Source organism: Zootoca vivipara, chromosome 10 (genome assembly GCF_965207765.1).
Source record: "Zootoca vivipara chromosome 10, rZooViv2.hap1.1, whole genome shotgun sequence".
NCBI classification, from domain to species: domain Eukaryota; kingdom Metazoa; phylum Chordata; class Lepidosauria; order Squamata; family Lacertidae; genus Zootoca; species Zootoca vivipara.
Window position 1 is genome coordinate 18,904,292 of NC_142593.1, and position 24,659 is coordinate 18,928,950.

A 24,659-nucleotide genomic window follows, 5' to 3' on the forward strand; every position below is an offset into this window, starting at 1 on the left:
TTTTGCCAAAATGCAAGAACTGCATAATTTGCACATGAAGTTAAGTTTCCACTCTAGGGTTATGCTTGTTGAGCAACAGTTTCACATCTCTGTACTACAGTATATATTTATGTAGCTGTTTTTAAATCTCCTGTTGGGTTACCTGGAACAATCAAACCTACCAATCAGACTTAGCCTCTGGTACCATCTGAGTGTGCCTCAAACTTCCCAGATAATATAAATTTCTCTCAGTGCTACCCCTGTAACTGAACAATGGATTCAGCATTGAAGACAATTAGGATGTAGTGAGTGTCTACATTCACTGTATCTCAAAATTACAGGTAAGTGGATTAGAGGTATAATCTAGCTATGGCAATAGGCCAAAATGCTGACACCTTCGTCCTAGAGTCCATTAAAATCACTGTGTCTTATTTCCTGGAAAGATATATTTAGGTTTAGTGTATAATTTCATTTTCATGGTGTAATTGACAGTGTCCGCTTCCCAAATTAGAATCGGAGATAACAATTCTTTTGTCATATTGTCTGGTCATCTTGAAATATTTCATAGCAGAGGAATGGGCATGCATACATCCATACATCCCACTCAGTTTTAACATGTCAGGCAGACAATCCACATGGAGGTAGACTCCACAAAAGGAAAAGAAAAAGATTTTACAAACTAGGTTCCATGCACTGCATATTTATTTATTTTTATGTTTGCGACAGAGGACACAGGGAACTCCTCAGTCATATAAAGAGGTCGCCAGCCCAGTAAGAGACTTTATAACACAATCTGAGAATCCCTGATTTTTATGGCGTTAGGGTTCATCCAGTGCTCCAAACATTTTTTGTTGCCAATTAATTTGTATTCATTTTTTGAATTTAGAACACAATGCCAAATTAAAACTAATTTGATACTTCTTCTTTTTTCAAAAACTGGCTCGCCGCTCTGTTTCTCAGATATTTCCATTTCTTCCCCTTTTGCATTCTGCTTATTTTACAGATTGGACATCCTTTTTTTTCCTTTTCTTTTTTTGCAAATTCCTCATTCCTCAGCTGTCCCTTTACCAACTCTTGCAGATAGCTAAAACAAAATTATATCAAATAACAACAAGGTTATATATTGATTTAAAGTTTATAGTTATTTAAATCTTTCATTCTTCTTTCTAGCTTGCTTGCAACTAATTTTTTTTTTTATCCCCGGTAGTTTCCATTCTCTGCCTGCTTGCGCAATCATCATTAGTGGTCCACACATTTGGACTGCCTTAGTAACCATCTAGAATGTGTGATCCTGCTGATCCTGCAGGGCTTTGTGGGATGGAAGGGATTTTGCTTGACATCATGCTGAGCTCCGTGGGCATTCATAAGCAGGGGAGGTTTATCTGCTTCCAAAGCAAAGTGCAGCTTAAGGGAAGAGACCCTGCCTTTCTAACAAGTTCTGGGACACAGGAGAAGGGGGTCCCAGTGAGGTCCCAAACAGCATTAAATTAAGTCAAATCTCTAGCCCACTTCTCTCTGCCTTGGGGCAGGCACTCACCAGAGCAAAAGGTACTGTGACCAGTGCATAGCTGTCAAGTCTCCCGTTTTTCGCGGGAAACCCCCGTATTTAAATCCATTTTCCGCTGTTATCCTGAATGGCAAAATATCCCGTAATTCCCCCGGATTTATAAGGAAGCAGCTCCTGCCAGCCGAAAATCGCCTCTGTGCATGCCCGGGCATGCACAGAAGCGATTTCTGGTGCCCAGACATGCGGACACAGGCATGTTTGGACATGCGCAGAAGCGACTTCTGGTGCCGCGCCGCTGCTGATCCCTTATTTTCCAATCCAGAAGTTGACAGGTATGGACCAGTGGCAACCTAGTGGATGTATTTGTGAAGCTCTGGATGCTTTCTGTACTGCACTGCAGAATTTATATTTCAAGGGCAAGAAACCAAACTGACTAAACAAAGAGCTACCAAATTGCTAGAGGGTTTGCTCAATCCCCTGAACCGCATCACTCACACCAACCTCATTTATCTCTGCATTTGCTATTATGGATTAGTGGCAGTCATCACAGCAGCGCAGTGTGGCTTGTACAATCTCCCATCTCACCCCGAGAAGATTGTATTTTTCCCCCTATAGTATAATCACTGAAAGATGTGTGAAATTAGCAGTTGGTTAGAGTATTATGGTTTTCAAGTCGGCTCCTTCCCATAAAAGTCTCGCTAGTCCATTCTGAAGCCGCCATCTCTGATGCTTCAGAATAAAATTAGGTAAAATAAGAGAATGCAATCTACTTTCCATAAACAACCTCATAAGACTGTCTGCGAAGAAAATAAAAAGCAGATGCTTTTGTAGAAGCAAAGCTCAATTAATGGCTCCCCTCTGTTCCTAAAAATAAGCACAATTAGAATGTTGCCCTCATCATGTGGGCAGCCCGTAGATCGGCCAGTTTGGTATCTTTCAGTACTTTGTTATAATCACTAGACAGCATGGCTACTGCTGTAATTGCTGGCCTTCTATAAAACATTGTTATGCTGACGGATCATCTCTGGCAGGCAGAATCCAGCTATTTAAAACTCTGCAAAGAGTGAATATAAACCCAGGTGTAAATGCTGGATTGCCTATTAACTTCTAGCAATTAAATGCTCTTTGGGGGGTGGGGGTGTAACAGTTTTTAAAATTGTGAAGAGTATAACATCCCTTTCGTGACAACAAAGAAGCCAATCCTGTTGAGCAGGGCTATTTGTTGCGTGGATGTTTAACCCTATATGCTGAGAGAAAGAAATCAGGGCAGGAATTCTGGATCCTGCAGTTGAGGATATAGACCATCTGAACAACTGTTTACATGCTTTCACTGAGTGTCTCTCAACTTTTCTTCTTTCAACTCCTCTCTGCTTTTTACAGATACAAAACAGTATCCGGTGTTTGTGGGTCACAAGCCAGGACATAACGCCCCACAGAGGCACAAACTGGACGTCCAGCTGCTCATGATAATGGACAGAACCCTCTACATTGCTGCTAGGTCAGTCCTTGTTTTTTTTTCTCTTCCAAACTCTTCTCAACAACACAGACAACTCTTCTTTTAGGTTTATTTCATAGCTCAAAGGGAGAGTGACATGAGAAGGGAACATGGGGCCTTCCACAATTGTGTGAATTGTCCATTGCAAATGAATCACCCATACATCAGTTTCAAACCTTGTTTTTTGCAAGCTTCCCTCCAACTCAGGAATCGCTGTAGCTATTTTTCCCTGCTGATGTTTCACCCCAGACTGTAATACAGTCATGGGAAAAAGAAAATGCACTCTCTTTGAAACCTGTGGTTTTACAAATCAGGACATAATAACAATCATCTGTTCCTTATCAGGACTTAAAATTAGGTACCGGTAAATACAACTTCAGATGAACAACAACAAATGACATATTACACTGTGTCAAATGATTACTATTCTGTCCTGATAGGTAAAGGTAAAGGGACTCCTGACCATTAGGTCCAGTTGTGACCGACTCTGGGGTTGCGGCGCTCATCTCATGTTATTGGCTGAGGGAGCCGGTGTATAGCTTCCAGGTCATGTGGCCAGCATGGCAAAGCCGCTTCTGGCGAACCAGAGCAGCACACGGAAACACCTTCCCACTGTAGCGGTACCTATTTATCTATTTGCACTTTGACGTGCTTTCGAACTGCTAGGTTGGCAGCAGCTGGGACCGAGCAACGGGAGCTCACCCCATCACGGGGATTCGAACCGCCGACCTTCTGGTCGGCATGCCCTAGGCTCAGTGGTTTAACCCACAGCGCCACCCACGTCCCAGTCCTGATATGTAAAACCACAGAATTCAAAGAGGGTGCACTTTCTTTTCCCCATGACTGTACCACAACCTCACACAGAGATACAGGAAGAATTTCATACAGAGATACAGGAAGTATCGGCACCAGATACTCATGTAGGCAAACCCTAGATGTTTGCAACATCCGTATCATTGGAAGCCACCATGTGAGAAGCTCTTCTGTATGGTGCAGTGGGGAAATGAAAGATCTCCACAGGGAAGTGTCTACCTCGGGGGTCATGTAAGTTAGAGAGACTTCCTCCTTCATACCCTATTAGTAGAGAAAAAACTAAGGAAGGGCCACAGATCTAGATATCTATGAATGCCAGCTCCTGGGGGGACCACAAATAGGAAAGGGCTATTGTGTTCATGTCTTGCTTGTGGGCTCCTGATAGGGACCTGGTTGGCCTCTGTGGGAACAGGATGGTCTTTGGTCTGAACCAGCAGGTATCTCCATACATTCTGAAAGATAAGACATTCATATTGATGGAGCCCACTTGCTAGGCCCAGCCTTGAGTAATAGACCCAATATTTTTGGTGCATGGTCTAATGGGTAGGGGGAGAGCAAAAGAAATGGGATTCTGACTAAATATATCTATGTTTCTGTTGAACTTTGTTGCACTTAGAAACATGGAAGTCATCAATAGATGAAACATAGTCTTCACAGGGAAAAAAGGTTCCTTCAACAACAACAAAAATGGCAGTTATGTGGGAGGCAACAAATGACTTTGCTGGCCTCCATCCCTCCTCATAGTTCCCCTTTGGCTTTTTTATTTATTTAAAAAAACTGCAGCCTCAAGGGCTTGGTACCCCAGTCGGAATTTATTTGTATTCCAAGACTTGTGTTATATGTCCAGTTAGGGCTTAATCCTGCTGGCTGGATGCTTCTGGCTGATGCCTTCAGCATTTTTTTTTTTCCCAAAGCAACTCATAATATACAGTAGCTGCTCCGCACTTGGGAATATTGGAATCATTATGTTTTTTAAAGAGTTTTTGATTTAAAGTACACAACTAATTGCCTGTTTTGGAGAATAAACAAGAATAATCCATGTTGCATGAGTACATATTTGAAGCAGAATTAAAATTTAATGTCATTGGGATACTAAGCATATTTTATAGTAAAGCAAAGAGATCAGGAGAGAGAACGGAGGGGGAAAGATGTGTTTACACTTCATTTCTTTCAAAGGATTTGGCAAGTTTAATGTTTATTATTATTATTATTATTATTATTATTATTATTATTATTATTATGGGACCTAGCTGCTGAGCCAGCTTCCTTCTTTGTGGTCTTTTTGGAAGCAGCAGTGAGCAGTTTTAAAGCTCTTAGTAGAAAAGTCGCAATTAAGGGCAAGGTCTTATTTAGCAGCATGAAGTCCAATGGGGGCTTGTGGTGCAGGTTGGATGTCTTGCTTTAGCAGGAGCCATTTGTTGAAAGTATCAACTTATTAGCACTCTTGCTCTGTGTACCAGTTGAGTTGTGTGAGTTGGCCCGAAGTGTTCTCTCAAATTCTTGAGTGCCTGCATAAGGTCTAGTTTACGTGACCATCTGGACAAGTGGCAAGCACTTCAGATAGCTGTGTTCATTGGCTTTCTGCCCAAGGGGAGCTGCTTGGGCATAGGCTTCTCAACATATGTGTAGTATTTCATTGCTAATCTGCACTGGGGTTGCATGGAAACACCCTATCTATATTTCCATCCTGTGACCAGTTTACCATGGACAAGGGAGGCAAATGATTTCAATAGGGTTTTTAGCAGCCATTACATACATACACAACGTGGGTGGCGCTGTGGTCTAAACCACTGAATCCAGGGCTTGCCGATCAGAAGGTCGGCATTTTGAATACCCACGACGGGATGAGCTCCCGTTGTTCGGTCCCAGCTCCTGCCCACCTAGCAGTTTGAAAGCACGTCAAAGTGCAAGTAGATAAATAGGTACCGCTCCGGCGGGAAGGTAAACGCTGTTTCCATGCACTGCTCTGGTGTGCCAGAAGCAGCTTAGTCATGCTGGCCACATGACCTGGAAGCTGTCTGCAGACAAACACTGGCTCCCTCAGCCTATAGAGTGAGATGAGTGCCACAACCCCCGAGTCGTCCGCGACTGGACCTAACAGTCAGGGGTACCTTTACCTTTACATACCCCAAAGTCATTTGAACTGGCATTTATGGATAGCAATGAAGGTTGCTACCTCTTTGAGAATGCTAAACATTTGCCCGTTGCCATATGTTAATGCAGGCATCCCCAAATTGCGGCCCTCCAGATGTTTTGGCCTACAACTCCCATGATCCCTAGCCAAGAGGACCAGTGGTCAGGGATGATGGGAATTGTAGTCCAAAACATCTGGAGGGCCGAAGTTTGGGGATGCCTGTGTTAATGCATACTTGATTACACAAAAATTTAAAAGGGCTTCTAATTAGAAACTAGTTGGGCCAACTTGCAATTAGTCAGGTGGCAACCAAAGCTGCCAAGTTCTCCCTTTTTTTAAGGGAAATTCCCTTATGCTGAGTAGGCTTCCTCGTGAGAAAAGGGAAAACTTGGCAGCTATGGTGGCAACTTCAGATGCAATTAGCAAATTAGTTACTCCAGAGCAGTCCTGTTAGAAACTATAGGCGTAGCCCACAACTTCAGTAAGTGAACAGTGAAATTCTTCAAGGATGTTTTCATGGTCAAGGCCTGCAAATTTTTGTGTTTGTTTATTTGTGCTTTCTCATCCCATTTTCCTCCAAGGAGCTCAGGCTGGCATACACAGCTGTTCCCCTCTCCATTTTTATCTTCACGACATGCTGTTACACCATAGTTTATCAGAAGAAGTCTTGAAAATGGATAGTGGAGATAATGGCAAGGAGGCAGTGGGTCCACTCAGGGAGGGGGAACCCCACAGAGACTATGATGTCCACAGGCCTTCCAAAATCTGGAGCCTTCATTACATTACAATGTTATCTTTCTTTGCTCCGAAGATATGTAAAAACTGTTTAATTCCAAATGTCACTTAAAAGTTCCTTGCTGAGCTAGGAATCTGTGTGACAAGTAAAAATTCAGAGCATACGTCACTTTTATATTTGGGTGAAAACCTGGAAAGTGAATAATCTACTCATAATGCAGAGTCACTACCAGGAAATAGTACAAGGAGATTGTTCTTTGGCTCCTGGCTTTTGAGCTGTGGGGCTCCACAAGGCCCCATAAGCATCTCCTATGCTATATATCTATATTGTTGAACTGTCATCTGGGCATTTGGTACACAGTATGTTGATACCCAGCTTAATCTCCCCATTCTATTGACATCAGGAGAGGCCATGAAGGTGCTGCATAGGTGGTTGGGGCCAGTGATGAACTGGATGGGGACCAATAAACTGAGTTTGAAACCCAATAAAATGGAAGTGCTGTGAATGGGTGATTCCCGTGCCAAGGAATTAGGTATACAACCTGTTCTGAGAGGGATTGCTCTCCTCCTGAAGGAAAAGGTCGTAGTGTGGGAGTACTCTGGGATTCCAGGCTTCTCACTGGTTTCTGTGACTAGCAGTGCTTTTGCCCAGCTTAGGCTGGTTTGTCAACTAAGGTCATTTCTTGACTGGGATAGCCTCTCCTCAGTAGTTCTATGTTCTAGTGATCTCCCACTTTGATTTCTGTAACATGTTCTACATGGAGCTGTCCTTGCAGATAGTCCAGAGACTGCATCTAGTACAGCTGCTAGGTTGGTAAGTGGGGCAACCTGATAGGACCACATGTTACTGGTCCCAAAAGCACTGATGGTTGCCAGGTGTTAGCACTGCCATAAAAAGCCCTAAATGACTTGGAACCCAAGATCCTAAAGATGTCTTCCCCAGCACCAACTATCTCAGACCCTATGATCTGCAGCTAAGGTCTTGGTAGTGCTGCCATCAGGGGCTTCCCAGTTGGTGTTGACCCATGACCACCTTTTAAGTGGTCTTTGTGGAATGCCCTCTCTAGTGAGGTGTCTTTTGCCATCATTATTCACTTTAAGGAGGAAGTTGAAAACATTTCTGTTTGCTGTGGCACTTGGTGGCTGAAGAATACTGTTTCTAGCAACTGAGCTCACTAGGAGCCACAGGTGAGAGGTGAGTGCAGGGTGGGGACCACAGGTGGACAAACTACCCCAAAGGAGTATGATGTGTACCACTCCCTAAAATAATAATTAGTGTGAGTGAAAATTTGTACCTACAGCTCTGCATCTCTTTGGCAGTTATGGTATAACCCAGGCATCCCCAAACTGCGGCCCTCCAGATGTTTTGGCCTACAACTCCCATGATCCCTAGCTAACAGGACTAGTGGTCAGGGATGATGGGAATTGTAGTCCAAAACATCTGGAGGGCCAAAGTTTGGGGGTGCCTGGTATAACCCCAAGCACAGTGGCAAATATGAATCTAATCAGAGGTGTTTATCAAGCAGCTTTGTGAATGCATTAATTGAGTTTCTTCTTGGCATAGATCCCTGAGCTACAATATCAGATGTTCCTTTCCACAGTGTTGTTTTCCCCCAGTTGTCTAAATATAGCGATGTTAAGTATACATTTGTACCCAATTACCTAAAAACAATAAAAACAAATGACTAACATTTGTTGTGGCATCTAAGAAGTACTCCGTGTTTACTTGGGAGCTAATTCTTGGATTTCAGATAAAAGCATTAGTGGTTGGTTGTTGTTGTGGTTGTTGTTGTGGTTGTTGTTGTTGTTTAAATCACAAGGATGCCATGTTCATTGTTGCCAAAAGAAGAGGGGGATGCTGGGATAGGAACACAGGAACCTGCCTTACACCAAGTCAGACCATTAGTTCACCCAAGTTTGCATTGTCTACACAGACTGTCTGTCATTCTTCAGGATTTCAGATGGAGTCTCTTCCAGGCCTATCTAAAGATGCTGGGGATTGAGCTTTGAACCTCTTATGTATGTGACACAGATGCTCCTTGTCATTGAACCACAGCCCTTCCCCATACAAATGGAGGTTTTCCTTGGGCGGTTATGAACTCCATTTGATTATAGGAAGGACACTGAACAAAGTAGGGGCCGAGGCACAATCCACACCACTGTAATCAGTGGGAATTAATAAATCAGTAAATCAGTGGGGGGGGAGTGCATTGCATTCCAGATCTTTACATAGAGCAAAATGGCGTATTTGTACGTGCATCACCTAACAGCCACTTAGATCTGTTCCCTGGTTTGTGTGGGCTCCCAGCATGCACCACGCCACTGGGCCCATGCTCCCCGCCCATTGCACTAGGCAGCTGGTGGCCCCAGCTCCTCTCTCTTGCCCTCCATCCTCAAAGTCAGCTTTGGACAGGCAGGCAGGTAAAAAATATTTGGACTCTGCATGGAAAGCAGATAACTGTCCTACTAAATGATAACACTTAAAAACATGTCAAGCGGTAGCTGACGCTCCAGTTTCCTCCCAATCCATGCCTTGCTGTTTCATGCAAAACAAAGGGCTACAGTTGTACCTTCACAGCAAGGCTACCTCCCCATACGGGGAGGGGACATTGTGCTGGTGTTGCAGGACTGAGACTAGCACCATTAAAGAGCTAAGAATAAAACCCGGAGGGGCTCTTACACCCACTACTAGCTCAAAGAAACTTCAGTTAGTGTGTCTCTCTCCGAGCTGGTAACAAGTACTAATAGTTCCCACATGGGCTCTTTTAAAGTGCCAATGATTCCTTGGAGCACTTGACGTCATTAAATTGTCAGCTGCAAAAGGCCTTGGATGGTTAGCCTTATATACAGCTATTAAGAGCTGAACTCTCAAGGGCTAAGCAGCAGTCTCTATATATTCTGTATGCTTTGTATCTCTTAATTCGCCAAGCAGGGATGGTTGATTGGCATGGTGATGTGAGGCAGCCTTTGAAGAGAGCAGGATGAAGAGGGACAAGCAACGTCTGAATAGTTCGACAACATTTCTTTTCTCATACCTATGCAAAAGAAGTAGTTTCTTTGCTGCTCCCTCTCCTCCTGTGAGTTTTGCGCAAACATTTAAGTTTGCGGGGGGTGGGGTAAATCAAAGGGTTGTATCCATCTTTGCAAGTGTAGAGGTCCACTCAGACAGTGTGGCTTCCCATTCCTCTCATCTCCCTCCCCAAACAGGACCGGCCTAACCATGAGGCAATGTGAGGCAACTGCCTCGGGTGACAAGATCTGTCTTCCAAGGAACACATCGGGCGCTTCTTCTGCCGCGGTGCCATACACGGCTGCAGTACGTTCCTTGGAGGGTCCTCAGCAGCCCTCCCCCAATGCTATCTCCAAAGCAGCCCCCTTAAGAATAGGAGACATTGCTGGTCTCCTCCCACCCTTATGGAGGAAGTGGTGGAGGCTGCCCTCTGGGGTCTCCTAGGCTTTGCACCCACCTGGTGTGATTCAGAGCACACACACACACCCCACGATGGCCTTTGATTTCCAGTTCAACCGTCCGGGAAGGTTGATTTGATCACTACCCCCCACCCCACCCCCTTCTGCCGTTCCTGGTTTAACTCTTCATTCGCTCCTTCTTCCCTGGCTGGTGGGAGGCACCATTTTGTGGTTTGCCTCAGATGCCAAAATGTCATGGGCCAGCCCTGCCCCCGAATCTCCAAACCCTCTGGGAAGATTGGTTCAGGGAAGAGGGGGGTGAAGTTACATTGCATCAACAGAAGTCCTATTTCACAAGCAGAATAACAGCGTTGGATGCAACCCAAATATTTGGATCCTGCCCTCTTTCTACTTGCACACCACGCAAGGCTAAAAGTCGCCCCAGCCACCCTGAGCAGCTTCCAACACACATTAAAAACATAATAAAGCATTAAGCACAAAATACAGGGTGCTTGAAAAATACATTATAATAAAAACAGAGGTAGAGAAGCAGGGGATAAAAACAAAGGTGTTAGAATAAATACATGATCACATATGGCACTTGACCCTCTTCGGTTACACTTTTGGGTCATCCTTCACAGATATTTGAGGATTTGCTTATTTTTTTTGCACACACCTGAATTAACCCTTTGCAATTATGCCACACATAAAGGCTGCAGTTGGTGGCCGAGGGTCAATTGGCACCAGCAATATTTAACTTTCTTCCCCTTACCCAGTTGCGCCATGGTAACCATCTGCAGTGCTGCTGTCTGGAGGTGGGGGGGAAACGGAAGTGCTAGGATTGTCTATTTGTGTAAAGAATAACTTAATTAGCAAGAGCTATACAAATCCTCCAAGTAGGAGTTTGGGGAAGGGGGGAGGCACTAGGCAGCAGCAGGGAAAATAGAACAGCAAAGTCACTTATTGTTAGCGGTTTAGCAAAGCCTAACTAGTAGTTGACAGTTCTTTCAATATTTGCCATTGTGTGAGCAGCTGTGGTTTAAATAACACATATGGAAATGGTTTCTAGTTATCTGGAAATCTGCTTTTGTATTTTCAGATTGCTCCAGGAATTGGCCTCTGCTTTCTCCAAGGGTTGATTGGCAAACCAGTCACTAAGTCATTAGAAGGAGCCAGAGTTAGAATAGAGCTTAGCAACCCAAGCCTGTTTTTGAAATCTTTCTGCTTTCATTTTTGCTGGCAATTAACATATACAGAGCTGTGCTAAAAGAGGGCAAGTGGAACATTTCTGAAACGTTGCCAGTGCATAATAATTGCTTGTTCATTTACAATTCAGATTTATTTATTTTTGCATGGCAGCACAGTTGTGAAAAATCTATTGGGCGGGGAGGGGAAAGCCACGCTGCTGTGTCACCCATGAAGCTGAAATCAAACAAATAGGCAATTCTGCTCTGGTATTGACCTCCAATCGCAGCTCCCCCAATGAAGTCAAGCAAATAACAAGCCGGCGCATTAAAGCTACCTTATAAACAAATGACATGTTATACAGAAGACGGAATGTCTGAAAAGAAACACATACACGGACACCTTCCACGGTTTGGCATCTTGCAAAGCAAACTGCCTCTGGTGCAGTGGCAGGCAGCAAAATCATGAAAGCCTGGTTCTGTTAACAATACTGCCCCTATTCTCCCACGTGGGAAGAGTTTTGCTTACATATTATTCTTTGCAGCGACGAGGGTTCTGTGTCTGCTTTAGTTAGAGGCTAACCTTGTCCCCCCCCCCCCAGTCTGTTAAAACTAAGCAAATCTTGACAGCAGAGATTTCAAAAACGGAAGTTCTGTGTGTGTGTACTACTCTCAGCAGGTTTTCACAGGTCCTTTAAAAGCAGAAGATCATTTAATTTCAACAGCAATTCTTCCTATAGTGGAGAAGGGGGTTGGGAAATAGAGAGGAGGTTATATTAAAGGGGTAGAATGATAAATGAAATTATGGCTAAAAAAAAAGTACCAGTATGTCTCCAACTGCCCTATTCTTTGCTCCCAATTCAGAGCAGATGCTTCAAGGTTTGATTAGACTGAGTGTTTTGCTTTCCTATCTCCAAGTTGGAAATGCCCTTGTAGTCCTTTGAGCACAGAAGGGGAATGTGTAGAAATAGCTCACTTGCACTTCTTGGCCCTATTCTGTGTTTCCAAGGAGAAACTGGCAGAATTTTATTTTTTTTAAAGAACCCAGTTCTCAGCAAAAACAAGAATTGAACACAAGCAACTTAGGTAAAGCAATGTTGTCCTCACTCTGCCGGAGGGTAAATGCTGAAACTCAATTTGGTCATCAAGTGCAGTGAAATTAACAGGACTTTTGGGGACTGTGTGGTTATTGTCAAACCGTTTCCCTTCATACTTTCTGACAAAACATCCTCGCTGTGTTTGGGAAAACAGCCTTAAAACAATGAAGAAAGCCTAGCCTTCTTAAAATCTTAAATGGTTAACTGTGGTACTCCATATGGTATCCTGAGAACCAGACAAAAGATCAGCTAAACAAGGAGATATAAAAGAACACATCTGAACAAAACTTGTTTGGGGATATGGGACATGGTCGGCTTTTTTTCTGCCGGAACTCGCAGAACTCAGTTCCGGCACCTCTCAGGTGGGCGCCCTTGTCATTCTAAGAGAACAAGGGGGGCGTTCATGGTGAGTTCCGGCACCTCTTTTTCTAGATAAATAGCACTGGACGTGGTATTCAGTTCTAAGCCCTTCATACACAAGGGTTATGTACAAAGGGAATCTCTTCACAAAATTGTAAGATCCTCATGGGCTGTGTATCTATTAGAATAATCATAGCCATCACTTGCGAATCTGAGGCCCACAAGCTTACAGGCTCCTGTTATCGCCCAGCACAGGGATATGCAGATCTCAGGTCTTTGTTTAGTTCATTTTTCACCAGAACCCCCTAAGGTCCACCAGCCGGAACAGCATGCAAAAATGGGCTTACGAGGGGGAACAGACCCATACTTAGAATTACAGAATAAGATTCATCTGAACACCCTGTTTCCAGTATGAAAAGTAAACCCCCAGTCATTTCACATGATAGCCAGCTCCTTGTTTTCATGTAAATGTCCTTTTTTTGGCAGCATCCTTGTTGTGATTGTGGGAGTCGGAAGCCCGCGCCATTCTAATGCGCAAAATATATAAGTGAAACAGCTGTTCATGTTGAGTTGATTACCTTTAAGTTTCCTTTCCTTCATAAAGCATATGAATCAGAAGGTGTATCTCCTAGCTATCTTTGGAGATAGGGGTCCCCGTCCCCCCACCCCCAAATATGGGCAATGATTTATCTGATTGCAAAGGACTCTTTCTGTGAAAATGTCTGAGCTTATTTTGGCATTCATTCTTTCCCCTTTTGTTTACAGGGACCATATTTATACTGTTGATATGGATGCATCACATACAGAAGAAATTTATTTTAGCAAAGTAAGTAGCATTCTGTCATTCTCCTGCCATGGAAACAGGAAGAAAGTGGGGGGATAAATTGAAAAAGGGACTTGGCTCTGCTTTCCAACATCGCTCTTAAAATTGCACCGATCAAGGTGGGTGGTGCATATTAATCACATAGAGGAAAGCTGGAAGATGTGCCATGTCCCCAGTGAACTTCTGATAAGTGGCTTAGCGGAGATGATAAGTAATCTGCATTGTAATGTCCATCAAATGTCTTATTTGGATCCTGAAGCTTTTGTTGAACAGCTAATACCATAGTAATTGGCTATAAGACCCATTTAATAAGCAAACTCTGCTTACCTATTTAATGAATTTACTGTGTCCATGGGGTCACGAAGAGTCGGACACGACTAAATGACTAAACAACAAAACAACACCATATTTAATGAATATGGTTTTATGTCCGATCACATACCCCCCAACATTTATCCGATGAAAATAGGGACATCCTAATTTATGATTATTTTATTACTGTATTTTATACTCTGCCCATCTGACTGGGTTGTCCTAGTCACTCTGGGAGGCTTCCAACATATATAAAAACATAATAAAACATTAAACTTTTTTTTTAAAAAAAAAACCCTTCCCTATACAGGGCTGCCTTCAGAGGTCTTCTAAAGGTCGCTCAGGGGTCACAAAAATCCATAACCTCCAGCATTTCTCTGATGAAAATAGGGGTGTCCTACCATACCTTTCAACATTTCCCCAATAAAAATAGGGATGTTCTAAGGAAAGCTGTAACATTCTGGGATCAAATCAGAAACCATGACATCTGTAAATCCGGGACTGTCCCTGGAAAACAGAGGCACTTGGAGGGTCTGCAATCAAGCAGATTTTTTGTAAAGTTATTATTATTATTATTATTATTATTATTACTACTACTTCATTTTATAATGTATATAATCAAGGAGACATATGTTAAGCAAAACACAGGTCCCCCCCCTAATTGGCTTATAAGGACATCTATATTGTACCCAAGGTAAATTAAGATGGAAATTGAAATATTTTTTCCTGTTCCTCGTTAAGTAGGCCATAAGTGACGTGTGATGAGAAAGAGCTGTATGTAGGTATCAGAGTTGGGAGGAAAAGGCTTGTCTCACTTCTTTGTGTGCATCTGGCACCCTGGGAATGATGAGTAGCGTCATGTTCCAGAGTGGAGCTAAAATTACAGGCTAAACTAACAGACCTGAGAAGCAGGGGGGGGGGGAAATGGTGGTGCAACATCAGTGGGGGAAAAACACATTTTACTTGCTAAAAATACTTAACAACTGAATACCAGAGCTATATGTTAGGTGGAAATATTGTCCGCAATATTTGCATAACTGTTGGTATTTTAAGACATGCATTATGTGATTTAAGGTACCCAGACAGTATATCTTTCAGTGGCTCCAGTTATCAACATTTCCCTCCCCTTTGAGTGCAAGTAATTTAAAACGGGTCTGCTTATTAGCCAAAATCTAGTTTATAGAGCAACAAATAAGCGAGTTTGACATTTGTTTTCAGCCAGAGGAGTTCAAAGAGGATGGTTTTTGCAAATAAAAGCTTCTGAAGCTCGACAGGAACATAGGAAGCTATCTTATACCAACGCACACCATTGATCAATCCAGCTGAGTATTGTTTGTACTCACTATTTAGCAGCTATTTAAAGTTTTAAGACAGAAGTCTGTCCCAGCCCTACTTGCAGATGTAGGATCTTCCACCCACAAAGCATGGACTGAGAGAGAGAACCCTTTCAGTTTGTGAGCCAATTTTGAGTAAGACAAGTTGCTTGAATCAGATCTCATTGTTTCTCTTTCTTGGGTTCGGGTAGCATGCCAGAGTCCATCTTTGGTTTAAAATGCGGTAGAGTCATAGCTTAGGCTTTTGTAGAAGATGGACTGAGATAAGTGAATGTTACCCCCTCCTGCTTATTATTGCTGGTGGTTTGATTTTAATTGACATTTTAATTGAAGTTGTAAGCTCATCTGCTGTTTTATATAGTAATATCTTTTATGTAACCCAACCAACGATCATTGGTGAAAGTCAGGATATATTTATTTTAGGGCTGCCATATGTCTGGAATTTCCTGGGATTTGCCCTTTGGAAATGGCGTTTGGGAGAAATTATCTAAAAATTGGTTAAAATGTCCGGATTTTCACTTTTTAAAACATGGCAACCCTATTTTATGTTACTATGACTAAAAAATTCAAAATTAGAAGACAAGGCAACAGTCAAATGTGTAGCCAATTTTATTTTATTGCAGCTAAAACAGATTTTTATAGATATACACGCATTTATTGCAAATAAAACACAGATTTTAACATACATACACACAAATATACAAATACTATATATGTAACTAGTCTATATTAACAAGGAAAACAAGAATATGTTAATGTTTTCCTCTCACCAAATTTGCTTGTTTTCAGTGAGGTGTTTTCAGTTTTCCAGGTACCATTCAAAGCTTAGCAAGTGTTCCGCATCTGTGGTGTTCCATTGTTATGGTAAATTAACCATAGTCAAAGTGCAGAAAGCTTTCAATAAGCTTATATTGAGAAGTAGTTTTCCTTAGGGAACTCTTACTTTTGAAATCAAACACAACAACCTCTGGGCTCTTAATTGATTTCTTCCTTGATCCTTGCAGAAATTGACATGGAAATCCAGGCAGCTCGATGTAGACACATGCAGAATGAAGGGGAAACATAAGGTAGGTAATTTTCATTTCTCTGGCAGCTGCCAGTTTTGTTTAGTTTCTTGACTGTTATCTCAGACCACTCTCTGCGATGTGGATCATGCCATTCAGCTAGTAATTGCTTCCACACACACGCCCCGCCCATCAGCTTATTGAAGACTTTAATTTGCAAAAATATTTTGCTTCTAATGTGATGAAACATTATGACAGCAGACACAGAAACATTGTAAAATGCTTAGGAGCACTGGGATGGGTTGGGATTCAGCAAGGTGTATACTGACATCAATCAATGCTATATTGAGGAGCTAAGCACAACTATCCAATTTCCATTGGTTGCTGGCATAATAGTGTGTCTAATATTTGTGGCCTTTTTCTGGGCATAGGGAGGCAGAAATGATCTCAGGCAAATGTTATAGTAATGCAAGATACGATTAACTGTGGATAAACCTAAATGAAATATAGTTGGCTCCATTTTTTCCATTACATCCTGAGCTCTTTATACTAAGCTGATACTTACTAGCAGTATCATATACCATGGTTTAGGAAAGTGAAGTACTGAGGTCCTATTCTTGAATCAAAGACTAGCATTAAGATTCACTCCATCTAATGAACATCAGCAAAGAAGAGCAATGTGATGGCCTCAAATCCTAACAGCCAATTTGTTTGGTTAAACAATCGTTTGGTTAAGCCAGTTTGTACTGGTCAAACAAATATTTTTATTCAACTGTTGTAGCCATTTTGCAAGGAAACCTGAAAGTGTTGAGAAAAATATTTGCAATGTCTTTACTGAAATAATATTTGTGCTCTTCTTATTTTTTGCAGGATGAATGTCATAATTTTATTAAGGTTCTTCTAAAAAGAGATGACGATTCATTATTTATCTGTGGGACAAATGCCTTCAGTCCCTCTTGCAGAAATTATAAGGTATGTGTTGCATTTTTAAAGAATGCATTAATGGCTGGAAATCTTTGAAATAATGGCTTGAAATCTATTGGTATCAGCAGAACTACATTTGACTAAAATGCATTCAGCATTTTTTTGTGTGTGTGGCAAGGCATCCCTCCTAGTCTTTGGTCTTCCCCAATACCAAGAATAAAAGACATGACAACCAAGATTTGGGTGAAATCAGGCCACAACTTTATTGACAACAGATGTAAGAGGTTTGGCATAGGCACTGGGTAGACCCCACCCGTGCCTGCCGGCCTGCCTGCCTACCTACCAGAAGAACTTGAGTTTTGGGGTCAACCAGAAATGAAGGAATCCTTGACCTACATCAAGAGGTAATTCCCCCCCCCACTAGATTGCACCTGTGCTGTGGCCCTGCGCCCCCACCTGGGCAACTGGACAGAAGCATCTCCCCTGGATCCCAGGATACGCCACTTCAGAGGGGCCAGGCAGAGGCTGTAACCTCCTCTCCAACCAAGACTACGCCTGTCCGATTCCTGAACCGCCAAAGTTGTGACAATTGCTATGAGGATGGCAAAAAGCAGAGGGCTGGAGCCAATTTACCAACTGGTAAAATTCCATCCTGGCCCCGAATACGACGACCGACTATGCCCATAACAAGATGGGGCAGAACAACACACAACAGCAATATATAAAGGTGGGAGGGTGGAAGAAGAGCCAACAAACGGTGGCTGTAGAGCAAGTCGTATGTCTGTGTAATATAAGCCTGCCTCCTGGTGGCCCATGCTCATTCGTGATTCGCTGATTAGATGAGCGGGTGGGACTAAGCAGCACGTTCAGCCCAGAGGCTTCCTTTGCTGCCTGGGAAACAGCCCCTGGGGCTTTCCATACTGGATCCTGGTGCATGGGGGAATGCCAGCCTGCAATGGCGCCCACCAGAGAGGGTGAGCTGCAGGCTAGGTAAAGCAACAGACGACTGCCTTGTGAGATAATTCAGTTTATCTGCTCTAGTTTGACCTCCCTCATCCTGAAGTTGGGTTTCCCCTTGCTGTCATGCTGAGAGGTTTTAGACATACGCAGGTCCATTGCTCACACAGCTGCTTCCCTGAGATTGAATGGGAAAGCCTTCGCTCACGTGGATCTCCATGTGTGTATCGGAACCCTACAGAGTTTTGGATTGCAGCATGTAGGTTTAATCCCTGCCTGAAATGAAGGTGCGCCTGAAGCAATTTAGGTATCTTTCACAATCCTTTTGAATCAGTATTTATTGCTGCGTAAGCCCGATAATACTTTGTACTCACTTGGAAAGACTATCTTGCCGCTTGGTACAGTCAAGTTATTCCCTCGGTGGTTGTTAATTAAAATGTTCAACTCTGACAGACCTGAAAGGAGATGCCTGAAGCTAAGGATTTGTAGCCATCTCAAGCATATGGAAGTAGGAGCCTGGCTGTGGGGTTATACCCAGCCCCGCCATTGTGAATATAGGCAGCAAAGAGGTTGGTACAGCAGGAAACTGGCTCACTGAAGAGTGAAGTGGTCGGCACTGATCAGCTGCTGCTGTTCAGCTACTCAGATCTTCTCAGAAGAAAGCAAGTTTTGGCATCAAAGTTCATTTCCCTTTTTACCTGAGCACTGCAGTAACTCTTGGTGGGCAGAAATTCAATTCACATCTTTTGCATTCACTCATCATTTTGGTCCTAGGCGTTCAAGCCTGGAAGGGAACCCTCTTTGCAGTCATTGCAAATGTTTTTTGCTGCTATAGATCTGGCTGTTAGAAACTGAGGCACAGTGAGAAGCACATTGTGCTTATAATTTCTCTTATTTACAAGGCCCCTCTCTAGTTCCGCTCCGGAGAATGGAGAAGGTTTATTCATATACAGTATACTAATAGCCAACTCGGCTGGTGAGTGCCAGCATGATTATAGGGCTACTGAGAAAGAAGAATGAAGGCACATTCTGCAAAAACCCAAGATCTGCGGATATAGGAAAAGATTGTAGAGAGAAAAACTGAAGGCAACAAAAAACCCTAGAACAACTCAATGAGGACGGGGTCTGCTCAGATATCACAGGATGTTGAATGACCAGAGGGCGGGGCAAAAAAACTGGAGGGTTGCGGAGGATGGAACAGATTACTTTGAAAAAAGGGATGGCTGGCTGGTGCTCTGAATAGGGGCTCTTGACACTCTTGCTGCTATAGCTAGGTTGTTATAAATGGAAGAGAAGAACAATATCGTAGCAAACAGAGCTCTAGGATTTATAGTAGGATCTTGGATGTCATCTGCTTGCTTCAGACATGTTAACTCAGCAACGGTGAAAGCTTTCACCAGCTTTGTGTGCTGACAAATCTAAGCTGTGCCTCATAAAATCCTCAGTTACTGCAATAGTTCAAATCCGCATGCATGGGGTTTATGGAGGAGTGAATGAAAATACTACGTTGTGTGGGGGTGGGTATCTAGCGAGCAAAAGTGAGGCTACAGCCCAGTTAAATAACTTCAGTCAATTAAAAACATGTTAATCAGTTAATCTGTTCATTAAAATTGTATATTCACAATACTTTGGAAATGATTTTAAAAGTGCAACATTGACGCACTCGATACTGCATCCCTCTTCCCACTAGAGGAACCCTAGATGTGATCTGTCTTAAATAATTTAATCATAGAATTGAAGAGGTGGGGTCATCTAGTCCAACCCACTGCAATGCAGGAATCTCAATCTCAACTAAAGCAGCCATGACAGATGGCCATCCAGCCTTGCTAAAAAAACTTCCAAAGAAGGAGAGTTCACCCCCTTCCAAGGGAGTCCATCCCACTGTCCCAAGAGCTCTGACTACCAGAAAGTTATTCCTGATGTTTACGTAGTAGGAATCTCCATTCTTGTAATTTGAAGCCATTGGTTTGGGTTCTACCATCCAGAGCAGGAGAAAACAAGCTTGCTCTATCTTCCATAGTTGAAGATGGCTATCATATGGTCCTCTCAGTCTCCTATTTACCAACTCGTTCAAACCTTCCTCATCAGGCTTGGTTGCCAGACCCTTTGTCATCATGGTTGCCTTCCTCTACACACATTCCAGCTTGTCATTATCCTCCTTAAACTGTGGTACCCAGCACTGGACACAGTATCCCAGGTGTGATCTGACCAAGGCAGAATAGTACGGTGCTATGAGTTTCCTTGATCAGGACACACTGCTGCATCACACTGTTGACTCATGTTAAGCTTATGAGCTGTGAAGACCCCCTAGATCCTTTTCACACGTACTACTGGCAAGACAGCTGTCCCCCATCTTCTATCTGTGCAGCTGTTTATTCCTGCCAAAACGCAGGACCTTACATTTGTCCCTAATGAAATCCATTACGTTAGTTTTGGCCCAGTTCTCCAATCTGTTAAAAGAGGAAGGGTTGCACCCTTATCAAGCCACAGTAAGATAGAACTTGATAAGGTATGATTCTTTGCATTCTAAGAGGCTGTGATTCTTATGGACATATGGAGTACAAATTATTGGGTATGCAAAGTGTACCTAGTCCTTGTCTGCTGCAATATGCACCCTTTGTAAGAGATGGTTGAAAATGGTCTTGTTGGAAAGATGTTTTTTTCGTCTGGATAAATAGCACCCTGCAGTTCATACTGACTACTCTGCCACAACATACATATCACCATGCATCATCTTTGCTGACTCCATATTTACCATACCCAACATGTAGCTAATATTCTTTGGTTTCAAGTACCACATCAAGTTGATGTTACTTCAGTCCTCAGGTTCTCTCACTGTGAATCAAAGGAAGGTGTAGAGAATCCATAGGAGACACTCAAGCTTCTCCCTTGTATCCTCTTAAAAATGAATCTTGGGGTAGGAATTAAATTCCAAAACCAATACACATCTTGCCATCTTGCCGATTGTCTGAAGTTTATTATTGTGACAACTCTACATTCCCCCCGCCAAGACCCTGATTGCTCTGACACTCTCAAGCACTTCATGGTTCCATAGATGCTCATTCCCTTCCTTTCAGCAAACCAAAGAACAGGGCAGAAGGCTACAAGCTTGTGTCTCTGTCCTACATGTAGAGAGGCAGTGATTTTTCCTGAATTTGGGGAGTCACGCAGCGATATAGTTTGGGAAACTGTGCTTTAGTCCTCACTGTAATAAATGTGATAGACAAACCTTAAGGAGTCTTCCAGCTGGGAAGCCATATTTCGTGCGCAAATACAGATATAGATATTGTGGAATCATGTGGGGGAATATAAATGGCCTTCTTTTATTATTTCTACAGATGTTTCATCCCCAATGATATATGGGCCCAGTTTGGTTTCCACACCTGTTGCAGTGCTGTCAGAAAGCCTGCACTCAATAACATCTCAGGGGCCTTCAGAAGGTCATTGGAGCACCTGGGCTCAGCAGTGTTAAAGCACTTGACGGGCCCTGGCCTGATGCTACTGTCGTCCCTTGGGCATTGGAAGCGAAAGTGCAGATGGGCCCAGAACATTGTACTCCAAGCAGAACTCCCTTCCTTTTTACAATTATTTTAAAACGTTTTCCCATCCCAGGATAAACACAACCGATTCGCTCCAGAAGGTCTAGAGAGGAGGAGATACAAGACAGGAAACAAATGATGACAAATCACCCATTGCTTTGAAATAGGCCTCTCAATACATGAGACTGGAAGTTGATTGGATGCGACTGGTGGTGCTTAGATGGCTGATTATCCACACTAGTTTTTCAAACTCTGTATCTTATGCGTGAAGTAAATTGAATTTGCTAGGTGGATCCAAGAACCCACATAAAACAAAAGTCACTGCTGAGTAATCCTGAGATACATGAATCTTAGGCCCATAGGCTCTGTACTTTTCCCTGTAGCTTCTGCTATAAACCTGCTGAACTTCTGCTTTGTGTTGAGCTGGTTATTTGTATAATTACTGCTACCCTATGGAGAATTAGTTTCCCAAGGGTTACACTTAAGGCTGAGATTTACAAGTACTTCACAGATTAATTCTTGACAGGCAGAAAGAGGATTTATGCATGACACCGACTCGAACCAAAATATCAAATGTCTTTCCGAAAGGGAAGTTGCAAAAAAAGAAAAGAAAAGCATGGTTCTGGTTATAAATAGTATGAGGAAAAGAGGCTCTTTTGCAGTAAAAAAAAATAAAAATTCAAGCAGTGCTCCACATGATTGCAAACTGTGAAAAAGCAGGTTAATACCATAATTTAGCTGTGTTCTTAAAACACAGTAAAAACATCTGCAGATAAAGGAAGGAACTCCATGAGTGTTCATTTAGTCCCGTTTTATTTGCTTCTAAAGGGATTCTGCTATTTTGTTTTTTCAGACGGATACTTTGGAGTTTCTGGGAGATGAATTCAGTGGAATGGCCAGGTGTCCTTATGATGCAAAGCATGCCAACGTTGCATTGTTTGCAGGTAATAAAGCAACAGAAAAAATATCACACTGCATTACAGTGTTGTGCTTACTTTAGTACAGTTATGATGCACATCCACAAGGTGGTGAGTTTATGAATAATAACCTATAGTAGAAGTCAGGAGGAAATAATTAGCTTCTGACATATCACATAGCTTGGGACTAATGAATGGATGGTGACCTATTCAGACTCCTCTGTTTTGCAAGGCATTGTCTGCACTTGTATGTATAAAAGGAAATAGTGTTCTTTTTTATGTAAATAAATTTTTATTGATTTTACGATTTCAGCTTCAACATTTTGCATCAACAAGAAAAAATAATAAATTGATACAAGTAAAAAAGAATTTTTAAAAAGTAAATGTATTCATATAACATTCACCTTTTTTGGAGGTTCTCTTTAACCTCCTGACTTCCCTCCATTTACTTTCCTGGTTCATAAATATATACATTTTCTGCATAATTATACTTAAGCCTCATTTTCTTATCCTCATATCGTAACTACATGCCATCAAACTTTAGTGTTTCAATTCAGGTTTCCTTTCATAGATTTTATCTCATTTTAAACTACTTGCAAGTGTTTAATCAAAGCCTGCCAACGTTTCTACTTGTTTACAATATTTTTGTACATATACAATAAATGTTTGCCATTCTTTTTTAAATTTCTTATTATCATTGTCTCTGAACCTTTTCTGTGAGTTTAGCCATTTCAGCAGAGTCCATCGGTTTCAGTTGTCATTCGTCTATTGTTGGTATCGTGTCTTCCTTCCACCTTTGGGCTAGTAGAATCTGGGTTGCTGATGTTGCATACATGAACAATTTCTTATTTTCTTTCGGTATTTGAAAAAGAGGAAATAGTGTTCTGATAGAACGTGAAGTCAGGGTGAGGCAGAACATCTTTTCACATCCTGCCTTCTGAAAGCCCATGAAGAAAACAAAATATTTCACATGAACTGTAGTAATAACCGTTCATTATGTATGGTTCCACACTTTGTGGGCTAAAATAGAAAGGAGAGAAAAAGGACAAACCTGGTGTGATTAAGCTTCCTGATGTTTTGTTACCAGCTGTGACAGGGGAGGGGACTGAAGCAGAGTCTGTGGGTTTAATCATGATTTATTATGCATGCAACGAAATGCAATTAGCTCTTCTTTTTGCAGTAGTTTAAAAATTGAGTGCTTATTAGAGGGGTTAATTTGGGCCATTGATTATGGAATGGCATTTTGGAAATTTGCGCCTTATAGATTTTAGATTAAATTGTCTCATTACCAAAATTGTGTTAGCATGAACCCCAATGATCCCATTTCAAATTTAGCTGTAAAATACGCAGTTGTATTGTGGAAACCACCTGGGAAAACCTTTGGGATGTTTTTTTTTTCCCAGCAGGTGCCTAGCTCCAGAAGAAGCAGGGTATCTACCTACTATCTCCCCCACTCCCTATTAAAAATGTACTTGATTGCATAATTGTGCTAATTCACAAAACAGAAAATCCTGAATATTTGAAATCATCCAGCTTTCACTCCAATCTGGATTCTTGATTACTTACCAGCATGCAGCATTGGTGTTGCTGTTATACAGTAATTTTTTTTTAGTGGCATTGTTGTAGAATATATCTTGATACTTCTTCCTGCAGACACTGTGTCCATTGCCACATGTGTCCATTGCCACATGTTCATGCAGTCCTGTTCAATGTAATCATATGCGCATTTACTTCAGAGCAAGTTCCACTGCATTCAATGAGCCTTACATCCTAGAATTTCAGCCTTCATTTCATTTCTAATTTTTTTTTTTTTACCCGAGCAAATCTGTAAATGCTTCTGCACCCTCTTTTCAGAACTGTGGCAGTGCATGATTTATTTCTCCTGATAAAGTCTGAATATGTTTCAAACCTATCAGTTTGAAAGCATGCCAGTGCAAATAGATAAATAGGCACCACTGTGGCAGGAAGGTAAATGGCGTTTCCGTGCGCTCTGGTTTCCGTCACAGGGTTCCATTGTGCCAGAAGCAGTTTAGTCATGCTGGCCACATGACCCGGAAAGCTGTCTGTGGACAAACACTGGCTCCCTTGGCCTGAAAGCGAGATAAGCTCCACAACCCATTAGTCACCTTTGACTAGA

At 42.3% G+C, this 24,659-nt stretch overlaps 1 protein-coding gene across 11 annotated transcripts in view; it reads left to right on the plus strand.

The window, feature by feature from the left end:
- SEMA6A (semaphorin 6A) overlaps positions 1-24,659 on the plus strand; it is a 170,976-nt gene that overhangs the window by 88,684 nt on the left and 57,633 nt on the right. For 8 of the 11 annotated variants that reach the window (XM_035100287.3, XM_088653338.1, XM_035100288.3 and 5 more), the window contains exons 3-7: positions 2,867-2,984; positions 13,478-13,538; positions 16,186-16,248; positions 17,056-17,157; positions 22,459-22,549. In XM_035100287.3, the coding sequence (XP_034956178.2) occupies positions 2,867-2,984; positions 13,478-13,538; positions 16,186-16,248; positions 17,056-17,157; positions 22,459-22,549 (435 nt within the window). Of the gene's footprint in view, positions 1-2,866; positions 2,985-13,477; positions 13,539-15,070; positions 15,169-16,185; positions 16,249-17,055; positions 17,158-22,458; positions 22,550-24,659 lie in introns of those variants that run through there. The other 3 variants (XM_088653340.1, XM_088653341.1, XM_088653342.1) reach the window with 1 other exon arrangement.